Below are 12727 nucleotides of genomic sequence, written 5' to 3'. Positions count from 1 at the left end.
ACCACAGCCGGCACAGTCGAGTCCAGGCCCACAGAGAAGTCTGTTGAGTCCGGCACCAGTGGAGCAGGGTCAAGTGGAGAATTTAGACCTTCCCTCCATCCTAGAGACCTTCAAGGCAGTCAGGGATCTCATAGCCCTGACGGATCCACACTCTCCCGACCAGCATGAGAGATCTGTAATTTTGGGTTGTAGTGGAAGTTTTTTTGTCTGTTCGCTGGTGCCAAGGCATGCCTCTTTTGGCCGGCTTCAAGCCCTGTGCTTCATGCAACAAGGACAGACTTGTCATCTTCCGAGTTGGAGATTGGGTCTTACTCCTCCCGTCCGAGGAGTCGTTCTTGCTACTTCTCCAGGCATTTCTACCGTCCATGGACCCAGGCACAGGAGTACCATCAAGTTCATGCTCAGGAGATCACAGTGGCCCTTTTGGAACCCACAGTGGTTCCCCCCAGTTTCCAAGGCTATTAGGTGTCCTGGGAAAGGCGGAAGACCTCATCCCATCAGGCTCAGGACCCATTTGTAAATGTTTATGGCCTGTAGTGACAGTAATTTGTCTAGGGGTGGAAGCCCTGAGGTGGTTTTGGTTGGATCCTGCCCTGTCGTGGGTTGGGTCCTGCCTGGCACTCACCCCACAGTGGCAGCTCCTGCAGCTCCTGTGCTGTGAGGCTGGCTGGGCTTAGCTCTCTGCTCCAGGCACTGCAACCTCCAGGGTCGCAGTGCTGCTCAGGTTTCTCCTCACCCCCCTGAATGGGCCAAATTTGAGAGAGTGGAGTTGTGATCTGGCTCACGACATTGCAGTCCCATTCACTCATATTTGGCCTACCTGGACTCCCATCATCATGACAGCTGGGCCAAAACTAAGTGGTGATGGGCTCCCAAAGGTTGCAGTGCCTGGAGCAGGGAGGCAAACCAGCCAGCCCTTTGGGAAAGGAGCTGTCATATGACCCACTGAAACATCCTGGCAACCAATTTTGGGTCCCAACCCAAGGATTCATAGAATATCAGGGTTGGAAAGGACCTCAGGAGGTCATCTAGTCCAAAAACTCTTGCCTAGAGGAACCTCTTCTTTCTTCCCATGAAGGTGAGACATTGAGGGCTGGTCTTCACTACGGGGAGATAGATGCTGCTGCAATCAGCAGGGGCTGTTTTAGCGGATCTAGTAAAGACCTGCTAAAATCGACGGCAGAGCGCTCTCGTCGACCCCAGTCCTCCACCTCTTCGACAAGTTAACCTAACCTACATCTACTCCAGCTACATTATTCCCATAGCTGCAATAGCGTAATTTAGGTCAATTTACCCTGGTAGTGAAGACAGGCCCTGAGTTAGAGGCAGTAAATTCTCTGAACAGCTCTACTTGCTAGCACTACATTGTAAACCTAGAGCAAACTTAAAAACAGAGGAGCTTCCATAGTTGGAAGAGGAGGAAGAATAATCCAGTTGTAATGGATCATGGAATGTCGGGTGCCCAGGAAGGAAAATAAGAAGAGAAGAAACGCACTCTTCTGAAGTACAGTTCAAAAAGGATGATGATACTTGGACACACTGTGCTTAGACAGGTTTCAGAGTAGCAGCCGTGTTAGTCTGTATTCGCAAAAAGAAAAGGAGTACTAGTGGCACCTTAGAGACTAACCAATTTATTTGAGCGTAAGCTTTCATGAGCTACAGCTCACTTCATCGGATGCATTCAGAGGAACATACAGTGAGGAGATTTATATACACAGAGAACATGAAACAATGGGTGTTATCATACACACTGTAAGGAGAGTGATCACTTAAGATGAGCTATTACTGTGCTTACAGTTTAAGACTTTTTTTTTTCCTGTTTATTGAAAGACCATTTTTGCCGCCCCAATACAACTTTTTCAAATGATTCTTTATTGCCAGAAAATAGGTCTCTCATTTAAAACTTATTTTGAGATGCATCTTTAACAAACTTCTTAGCCTTTAAAAAAAAACAGCATGTAAAATATTTAATTTATGGCACAAAATGCTTCAGAGAAAATAACTGTTTAAACAAGAAAGAGGTTTGTATGTAAACTGCATGAAACGGTTTTCCATGTCTCATTGAACTATGGAATAAAAATAGAGTGGCTTCTTACGCCTGGTCAGATAACATGTCATAAGAAAGTACTTTATTAATCTAGCGGATCACAACATATGACTAACTTGTTTTGCCAGTGCCCTGCAATTATGAAGCTTTCTGCTCTGCATATGAAACTGCTCTCACTTTGTTTTTAAAAGATCTTTCTGCAGAACTTTTGTATATTCTTAAGAACTCATTCTTAAAATTCAATATTCTTAATCAAGCATTGAGTATTTCAGAACTTAAAATTTGCATCTCTGCAAAAGTAGCTTTTAAGAAGCAACATGAATGCAAATGTTATAAAAATTAGCAAGAGAACATTTCATAAACAAAACGCTTCATTGAACATGAAAATATTCATTTTTTACAATAAAGTGAATTTAAGACACATACAAATCAGTTGAGTGATTAACTTGAAGTGTTTCTTTTAAAAACACTCTTTATGGATAATATGTCCCCTAAAACAATCTATGCTGATTAAGGTACCAAACATTAAAAATTAAGGTTCCAGGATTTTTTCTTGGGAGCAGGGGAGGGGGATAAATCATCTGGAGGGCCAGGACAGTTAAACAATGGGCTTTGATATACTAAAACATGTGTATTTAAAACATGTTTCAGAAGTGGGATTAAGGAATGATAGGGAAGACATACCCATAAAACAAGTAGTCTCCTTGAAGTCCACTGAGAATATTGCCATGCGGATTTAATTTATCTAGCTAGCATTTAGACCAGAGGTGGGCAAACTACAGCCCGCGGGACCGTCCAGCCTGGCCCTGGAGCTCCTGGCCAGGTAGGCTAGCCCCCGGCCCCTCCCCCATTGTCCTCCTTCCCCACAGTCTCAGCTCACTGCGCCACCGGCAGTGTGGCTGGCTCCAGCCAGGTCGGGGGGGGGGGAGAAGATAAGGATCTGGGGGTCCCAGGGGGCAGTCAGGAGACAGGGAGTAGGAGGCAGTTGGATAGGCATGGGAATCCCGGGGGGCCTGTCGGGGGTGGGGGTGTGGACAGGGGTCAGGGCAGTCAGGGGACAGAGAGCGGGGGGCTTGGATAAGGGGTGGGGTCCCGGGGGGTGGTTAGGGGCAGGGGACCTCGGGAGGGAGCAATCAGGGGACAAGGAGCAGGGGGGGTTGGATGGGTCAGGGGTTCTGAGGGGGGCAACCAGGGGGAAGGAAGGAAGTGAGAGGGGGCAGGGGCCAGGCTGTTTGGGGAGGCACAGCCTTCCCCACCCGGCCCGCCATACAGTTTCGCAACCCAGATGTGGCCCCTGGGCCAAAAAGTTTGCCCACCCCTGACTTTGAGAACTGCTGCTGTAGTGTCTAACTGTGGGTTGGGACCCGAAAGTAGGTCATGACCCCATTTTAGCAGGGTCACCAGGGCCAGCATTAGATTTGCTGGGACCCAGGGCTGAAGCCCAAGCTCCACCCCCACACAGAGCAGCAGGACTCGGGCTCTGGCCCCATCTACCCTACCCAGGCCAGCCAGGCTTGGGATCAGGCTCTGCCCGCGCTCCCTGGGGTCATGTACTAATTTTGTTGGAAGAAGGGGGTCGCGGTGCAATGAAGTTTGAGAACCGCTGCACTACAGTGATGAAAACTACAGAGGACAGTAAGATAAATAGCCCCCACATAAGGAAAAAAAAAGCTGAGAAGTCTTACATTATATATTCTTGTTTACCTAAAAAGTAGAGTTCCAATCAACCACTCTTATAATGCCAGCTAATAGCCTTTACTAAAAGAAATAGTCAATAGATTGTTAGCAGGATAGATATGTAGAATTACATATGTATTATTTTCAAGTAAAATATCTGAACGACAGTTTCTTCCACTTTCTTTTCTTTCCAAGTCCAGACTTGAAGATTGTGCATTTCATGGCTATCTAAAAGTGTGGAAGAAATGTCACCATCCCAAATAAAAGGATTTGCTGGAGGGCAAATAAAGAAAGTGCGATTTCCAAATATCCTTTCATTTGGAATTTAAGTTTGCAAATAATGAGCAACTAACATGGATCAAACCTTTCTCTTTATATATCTACACACACACCCCCACACACCCCTTTTTGTCACAGGAACAAAGTTCACTGAAGTGGTCACCAGCAACACATTCTCTTGTGACAAAAGTATTTGCAACCAAACCTGTTGAAACCTATTCTCAACGTTCTACAACCAGTCTTACTGGAACTAAGACGCCCCAAGGAAGGATCAAGTCAAAGCACCTAAGACTTTTTAGTTGATACAAGATGACTAAATACTCACTATTCCACTTCCATTATGAAAAAAAATGAGTAGAACCTTTAAAAAAAAAAGTTAAGAAAGTATAGGTTATAAAGCCCAGTTTGCTACAAGAGTGGAAGTCAGACTCACTAGCCATTACTCAGAAATTATGTTTCAGTGTCTTGGGTAGCATATTGACAATAGTGCTACAAGCCAATTTATAATGCTGGAAGTAACAGAGGGGTAAATACATGATAATGAGGTCCAGTCTAACATGTTTGCTTAAACAGCTGGTCAAATACCCACAGGAAGGAAGGAAGGAAGGAAGGAAGGAAGGAAGGAAAGATTTAAATATAGTCTTTTCCACTAACATAGCAACATGTTACAAAATAATCACTAAATATGTTGGTTTCTAAAAGAAGCTGTTTATTACATGAAGACAAGCTTAAAACTACAGGGCATGTCACATCACTAGATGTGAAATTAGATATGCCTTTGCTCACCTTAAGCTTTATGACCCTAAATATTATCTTGATTAGCCTAATTTTCTTCGTTACATTTTGCAATAATCTCAATATGTTCTATTCCAGTATTAAATAATTCTTCCTACTCCAACTTTTTCTTTCCCAGAAGGTGAGAAAAAGCAGCACTATATTTTTCTCCAACAAAACTGAATAGTGTAGGAATTGGTCACAATATCTACGAGTCCTCAAAAAACATAAGCTAATTACTGTACTCTAACAAGGAAGTTGTATAATCCAGCAATTGAAGGAGTAGTTAATTCCAATTATTTTGCATCCAGCCAATGCACTAAATCTGATGCTCTATCTTCACATCAGTACCAGCACGAGACCACAAGTTGGTTCATGGTTTTCACCACATTTTTACACAACCTCAGGCATATATCAGGGATGCAGTCTTGCCCTGGCACTACCCTGTCAAGCTATTGTCTGGATATCAGGACTTGCCACTCCAAATACCGGAATCAAGGTTGGTCAAGGCAAGTTTATGGCCAAGACTATGCCGATGACAATGCCTTGCTTGTAGAGAAGTCAGAGAATTTCAGCCCTGCTTTCCAAGGTCTCCAAGACACCACCCACACTATGGGGTTGAACATCTCATGGCGGAAGACCAAGATCTAGAACCTGAGGGCTATGTCACTAGAACCCCAAGTGCAGGTGGAGCCAAGTACTGTGGAGAACATTGAGTAGTTCTTCTACCTAGGCTGTAGAGTTCAAATGGTCACAAACCAGACATTTTTTGATAAAGAGGCCTTGCAACCTCCTGCATGAAGTCCAAGTCTTGCACATGGATGCAAAAACATCTTTGCGCTGAGACAAAGTTCAGGATATATCAAACTACTGTATTACCTGTACTGCTTTATGGGTCAGAAACCTGGACCCTCTTACCTGGATTGGCAAGAGGCATTCCATATGTGCGGTCAGTGCCAAATCCTGAGAATGTATTGGTTAGACTTTGTATGAATGTCAATCTCAGATCTGGCATTCCTTTAGTTGCTCATTATATTGAAAAGCAGCATTGTGTGCTCTTCAGTCATGTCTCCAGGATGGACAAACATCACAGCACACTGTGCTCCCAAACTCTCCAACACGTGAAGAGATGCAAGCCCTGGCCCTACCTGGTACCACCCACAGGGCTGCCCCAGAGATTCATGGATTTGCAGGACTGAGCCAGGTTTGGGTACTTCTCTACACAATGCCTGGTGTGGCGCCATCCACTGTGGTCACTCTGGATGGTGCTACAGTCCTTAGTAGACCATGCATGTTTGATTAATGCTCTTCAACGTATTCCCACTCTTCAATATATACTGCCTTTTCAAGCGAAGTTTTCAATTCATCTATACCACAACCTTGTTATAGCCCTGTTTCTACACATCCCAGTGGTGGTAAGTTTGGGGAGGGAGGAAGAAGAGAAAGCCTTCTGTCACTTCATGTTTACCAAAAAGCAAGTTTTCAGCATCCATTCAAGTTGAGCCAGAGCCTTCCTTTAGGCTGTGTACATCATTAGTAATAATTATTTGGAGCAATATCACCAAAACAGCTATCAGAAGCTATCTTCAACTATCTAGAAGCTGGCTTTGGCAAGATTCAGAAGAATTATCCCAAAAGAATAAAATTTCTACCTAACATTACAGAGCATATTTTAAAAGAAATAGGCAATAAGAATATCCCAGGGTAAACCAGTGGAAAATAAGTCATGAGTCACCACAGAAGTCTAGCTCAACACTTGGCAAGATAATTGCCTCTCTCGTCAAAATAAAAGGTCAGGATTAAAAGTGAGGCAAACTAACATGTCTGAAGTCAAAATTTCATACTTCACAGGTATTAAGGTAACATGATAGGATGTTCAAGATTAAATGGTCCCTTCTAAGAGCTGTATAAAGTATGCACTGATCATCACTCCACACACACACACACACACAGGCAAGGTCATTCTCCCTCTCACCCCAGATTGCCCTAAATACCCTACACTGAAAGAAAAAAGGAGCCTAGAATGAAACTAGAATCATGCCAGCAGAGATGAGGGCTTCAATTGTATCAGAGTGTTTCATGTTTCCTAAGGCACTGTCATTCACATCAGTAATTACACTCTACATACAACTCCACTTATGTACCAAATACTTAATTTGCAATACATATTCCATGTTTGGAATGACTAAGTTTGGTCATTACTCCAAACATTCATAGAATTTTCAAGTGCTGATTTAAAAAACCTTTACCAGATCTTTTATCTCTGAAGAGTACAGATGGCAAGTGCCAAAACAGTTTAAAGTAACATACAAGCAGGTGAGTGGGAGCATGAGTGGGACTCATTTTAGGTATATAAGAAAAGCATTTCAGGATCAACTGTGCTAGAATTATTTGTCTGGTGACTGTGAAAGAGTGAAGGTCATAATCAAACAAATACAAAATCAAACCTGGTCTTAACTACTTCATTTTTAGAGTTTCCAAATGCCCCTCCTCCTAGTGGCCCCTCCTCCTTGCTGTGTCATCAGTAAGGGGTGGAGCCAGGAGTAGCAACTACCTATAAAAACCGATGCAGACAAGGCTCTGGATGCTAATATCTCTAAAAGCAGCAGAATCTAGATGAGCTGTGGCAAGGGATGGAAAAGTGAGAAGCAAGAAGCACCTGTGTTGCTACCCCACCCTCACCAAGACTTCTGGTAGCTGCGTAACTGAAGGAGATTCATCCCCTCCCGTAACATCACCAGTAAGTTGCTCCTGGGGAATAAGAAAGGCATTTACTAAGAAGATGTTCTTTTTACAGAAGTTCTCTGAGAAATGTTCCACAGCATCCCACTGATGTGGGAAAGCCCAACAGCCACAGAACTCTTATTCCTTCAAGTGAAAGACAGAGAGAAAGACAATATAACTATCCATTAGTTTGGAATACAGTTCATCACACAGCAACTACTCAAACTGGAGTCATTTGTGCAATTTCAGTTTTGCCATGCAAATATTTCAACACAAATTTTGTTTTTAAAAAAGCAAGACATATCTAGTCTCCTCGCTGCATAATGCCAAGTGCAAACTTCAAGAGCTAAAATAAAGAAACTGCTTCTTCTAGTCACCTGCTAACCTCTTATTCAGTTCTGGGCCAAGATTTTCAAAAACAGGAACCTAATTTTAGGCCCTTCCATCTTGATGTAGGCTCCTAAATCAGTAGAGGTGATTCTCAGTATTACCCCACCTAGTATCTCCCACTGACTTCCTTGGCTCTACACCCAGCATCAGAAACATTTAAAAGAATACTATGCCAAGTAATTTAGGCCTAGAATAAAGGTTTTGCCAAAAAAAAAAGTTTTAAAATGCCATATTTTGGGGGTTCTTTCCATTTTTTTAAGAACGGAACATTAACAAAACACTGTGTTAGTGCAGGACAACCTGAAAGCAGAACCAACCAGACTAATTTCCCTATCCAAACTGAATAAACTGCAAAGAGTCATCCTTTTTAGTTAGCTGAACCATATCATCCTTTCAGAATGTCAATATTCCCCAATTTATTTTAAACCTATTAAAGACTACGCATGAAGTTGCGGAAGCATAGGTTTGTTTCATCTATGTCTATCCGAGGACAAAGTTTCAGAGCCACTAGCCAGTTTAAACTATTAAAAACACCTGTCTCTCTCACACAAAAGAGTCAACTGGGATCTGTTGAATACAGAAAGTCAACAGTAAAATTTAAGCTATAAATTGTTGGGTAGGCTCAGGATAACTACAACTTTTTCCTGCAGAAAGTAGTAATAAATAATATTTTTCATATAAAACTATGTAACCATGGTGCGCTTGACAAAAATACACCAGTGTTACAAGGTTCAAAGATATTTTGGCAGTCAACTTCTAACAGAAGTATTTTTGCCCATTAAAGGGGAAAGAGGGTGTTAAGTCACCTAGTTTACTTGTTAAATAATTGATAAGAGAAGCACCAACAGAACCACAATCCCCCAATCATGTGGAGACTACAAACCCATTAACATACATAGAGTACAGTATAATGTATTTAATTCTAAAAGGAATTAAATGTGAGCAAAAGGGAGTTCCTCAGCGAAACGGCTAAAAGGTTTAATTATACATAATTTAACAGATAGAAACGTAAAAGAGAAAAATAATTCTCCGCATTCTTGAGTGAGATTTAATATGGATACAATCAAAATCTCCAGTTTTATTGTAAGTTTCATCTTCAGATAAAATATGTTCATGCAGAGAAGTTAGAAAATAAAAAACTTACTGTAACCCCAAAAATTGTTCATTCAGCACAAAGTGAAAGTACTTTCAATACAACAATAAAAAAAATCCACTTGCAATTAGCAAAATATAGCTCATATTGTTTTTCTTTTGCCAGCTCTTCAGATTATTTCGTTCCTATATTGAAGGAAAATTTCCCCTTACCTGGATGGCTTTGGGAGCTCATTGCTAGCAATGTCTAGTCCTTTGGAAGGAATTCAAAATGGATCCGTTTCCACACAAGTAACAGCAGCCCTGCAGAGTTCCAATGCTTCACCAATACATAGACATACAGAGAAGGGGAATTAAATCATAAACACCATATTAAATCCAAGACAGAATAACATTCTGTGCTGTAAACACAGTAATCCAATAGGATGGCAGAATATCTTCAAATGGTTTTCAGAATGTGAACCTGTAATTATAAGAAAAAGACTATATTAGAAAAGTATGTTTCTTACAACTGCAGAAGTTATACAATAAACACCACATTGTTTCTTTGGGAGAATTTTTTTAAATTAAGGTATCATTTAAAGGTAAACATACATATGTTCCCAAAAAGAGACTTCAAAACGTGTAGATGTGGCCTTTACTTAGAAGTTTTGTAACTACTGTACAGGAAAAATGCAAATAAATATGAACCATAGTAAGAAAGCCTCTCAATACACATATTTTAAACAAAAATTTGTTTATTTTTAAATTAATCTGATATTTCAACAGTACTGCAGGAAACCACTTCTTTTCCAATAGTTTCCATATTTCAACAGCCACATTCAGCCATATGTATGAAGAGTAACTGCTCTTCATCCATCTGTTCTCATTTGCCTCAACAGAAATCTAAAGAAAGATCTCTAAATGGCGGGTCACCATATTCCCCTATGCCAAGTTATGGGGAAAAATCATCAGGCGTGAAAAACAGGAATAGCGCAACACCAGCTCATGTTTTCTATAAAGAGAAAAGTAAAATTGGCTAAAAAATAATCAGCTGTTTTCAATCTTATGCTGGGTCACACAGTTGAAGACGACTTATTATCTTATCTGGTATACCCTCTCAAAATGCAACTTTATCCCCTGAAATATGTGGTCTAGCAAGTACGTCCAGTATAATCTTAAAATGCTCCACAGACAGTGCTTCTATCACACAGCTTGAAAGATTTCCACAGGGAGATCTTGCTGCGAGGAATTTAGTCCTGATATTTAGCCTGAGTTTTGCCTTTTCACATTTTATTTCTATCTATCCTATGTATCTATTTATCCTAGTTATAACCCATTATATCACCCAAAGACATTCTTTTGTATTACACCCTTCAAGATTTTTAGATAGCTGTCATCAGATAGTGATACCTGTGTAAAGAGCAGGCCTATTTTGTATGAGTACAAGACTCAATACTGATGCAGTTATACTGGTATAAAGGTGCCTTATACTGGTATAGCTTATTCCTCTTCCCACGCAGGAATAAGATGTCCAGATATAAACACAGTTATATAGGTATAACTATCTACATTAAGGAGGTTTTATCATCTTACCTATACCTGTACTGTTAAAGTGGTTTAGATTATGTTTAGACAAACGCTTAGGTCAACCTAAAGCTTCATTATTTTACTTTTTACTCACATGGCTGACTTAGAACATTCAAAAACCAGTCGGAGAACACTTCTACCTCCTTGGACACTCAATAAACAGACTTAAAAGTGGGAATTCTTCAACAAAAAAACTTCAAAAAACAGACTCCAATGAGAAACTGCAGAACTGGAATTAATTTGCAAACTAGAGACCATCAAATTAGGCCTCAATAAAGACTGGCAGTGGATGAGTCACTACAATAACTAAAAAAAAAATAAACCACACAAAAACCCTAACTTCCCCATGCTAATTTGCCCCTACTGTTACTCACACCTTGTTAACTATTTGAAATGAGCCATACTGATTACCAATATAAATGATTTTTCATGCTGTTGATAATAGCCCACTTTAATTGATTTGTCTCGACCCCCCCACTGAGTAAGGCAACTCCAATCTCTTCATGTACTGATTTTATATAAAATCTTCCTACTGTATTCTCACTCCATGCATCTGATGAATTGGGTTTTAGCCCACGAAAGCTTATGCCCAAATAAATTTGTTAGTCAATAAGGTGCCACAAGTACTCCTTGTTGTTTTTGCTGATACAGACTAACACAGCTACCACTCAAACCTTTTAAAATGATGTTCACTCACTCTTCCAGAGTAATAAAGACTACACCAAAACAGATTTTTGCAGCACACCAGTAGACACTTCCCAGTAATCCCACCCCTCAATTTGCCACTCTGTTTATCATTATTTTATCCAGTTTTCAACACATTCCTACTCCACCCACCCCAGTTGTTAAAGGCACCTCTATAGCAGTCCTCATATGACAGTCCATGTTTTGCAAGTGTCTCACAAAACATATCAAATGCTTTCTTAGAAGATATTGCATATGCCATGTTCCTTTCACTGACTAATACTGTATACATCAAAATGCAATCAAGTTTTTCCAACAAAGTTTCTTTGTAAAGAAGTGCAGCTTGTTTTGTTCACAATTTAATCATCCTCTACATGTTTAGAGAGTCTAAATAGTTATTCTATGTTTACCTAGGAAGAGAAGTTACTTCTAAAATACTCCTTTCCTATATTCTAAGTGCATGTACAAGCTGCATACTCAAGTGCTAACAGAATACCCTCTCCCGCCCCCAGTCGGATTTACTGGACCCACAATTGCTAGGATCACACTCCTTTGAGTCAGAACACACCCCCATTCTGCCCCCAATTCCTCTGGTACCTCCCTTGTTTTCAAACATCTTTGAAACAGGAAGATATTAGAGGACTAGATGAACACCTGCTTCAAGCTATTTCTAAGAGGATACGTCCAACACAATTCTACAGCAGGTCACACTAACAAACGGCCTTGTTACTTGATAAATTACATCTTTACCTGCCAATCTAGTCTTTGTATCTTTTATTTTGAAGATATTAGCTGAATGGGATCCATTTAACACAAGAAATGCTGGTGACAATTTCCATGATCCTGCTAATTAGAACCTTGAAGTTTAGTGCATTAATTATGGAGAACTGAGTGTAGGAAAAATAAGATTTGACCTTTAAGATATATTCATCAACTCATTCATTTTTTAATCTAGTTAAATTATATTTATTTTTTCTGTGACACAATCACTTCAGGCTTCCAAATGGAGAAGTCAGTTGATCGAGGTTACAAGCTCTATACAAAGAAAATTATCAATAACTCATGTAGTCATTGACATTGTTAGCTACATGTACCAAAATACAGTCACCTAGTTTTCCACACAATTATAGAACATTACCATCCCAGTCACAATTGTTTTGCATCATTATTGTGACCATCTCCTTATGAACTCTAGTTGTGATCTTGAGATGTTACTTCTTCACCTCAGGTGAAGACCAGCTTTATCTTGTTTTGGGTCCATTATAGTTTTGCTTTCTTCATGAGTGCCCCAAACGGTTACACATTCTTGTGGAAATTTTCACATTCAACAGAAGTTTTACTGATTAAAAAACTTCTCTTGGGACACTGTCATGGGATATTCACCCCACACTTACTCTGAAAGAGTCAATGCAGACTGAGATGGGGCTAATTAACCCAATAGGTCACAGCTGAGGGGAATCAGGTGGTCAAGTAAGCCCCTGACTAAGTGAA

General features: G+C 40.6%; 1 protein-coding gene across 11 annotated transcripts in view; it reads right to left on the bottom strand.

Annotated features, from left to right (window-relative positions):
- Positions 1-12727, bottom strand: part of HDAC4 (histone deacetylase 4) — a 468350-nt gene that overhangs the window by 405040 nt on the left and 50583 nt on the right. For 9 of the 11 annotated variants that reach the window (XM_073306829.2, XM_073306834.2, XM_073306828.2 and 6 more), the window contains exon 2: positions 9197-9446. The exons of the other annotated variants lie outside the window; for them this stretch is intronic. In XM_073306829.2, the coding sequence (XP_073162930.1) occupies positions 9197-9218 (22 nt within the window). In that variant the 5' untranslated portion in view covers positions 9219-9446. The remainder of the gene's footprint in view (positions 1-9196; positions 9447-12727) is intronic. 11 annotated transcript variants of the gene reach the window in all.

The sequence above is a fragment of the Lepidochelys kempii genome, chromosome 11 (assembly GCF_965140285.1).
Source record: "Lepidochelys kempii isolate rLepKem1 chromosome 11, rLepKem1.hap1, whole genome shotgun sequence".
NCBI lineage: Eukaryota > Metazoa > Chordata > Testudines > Cheloniidae > Lepidochelys > Lepidochelys kempii.
This window is presented reverse-complemented; position numbering and strand designations above follow the sequence as displayed.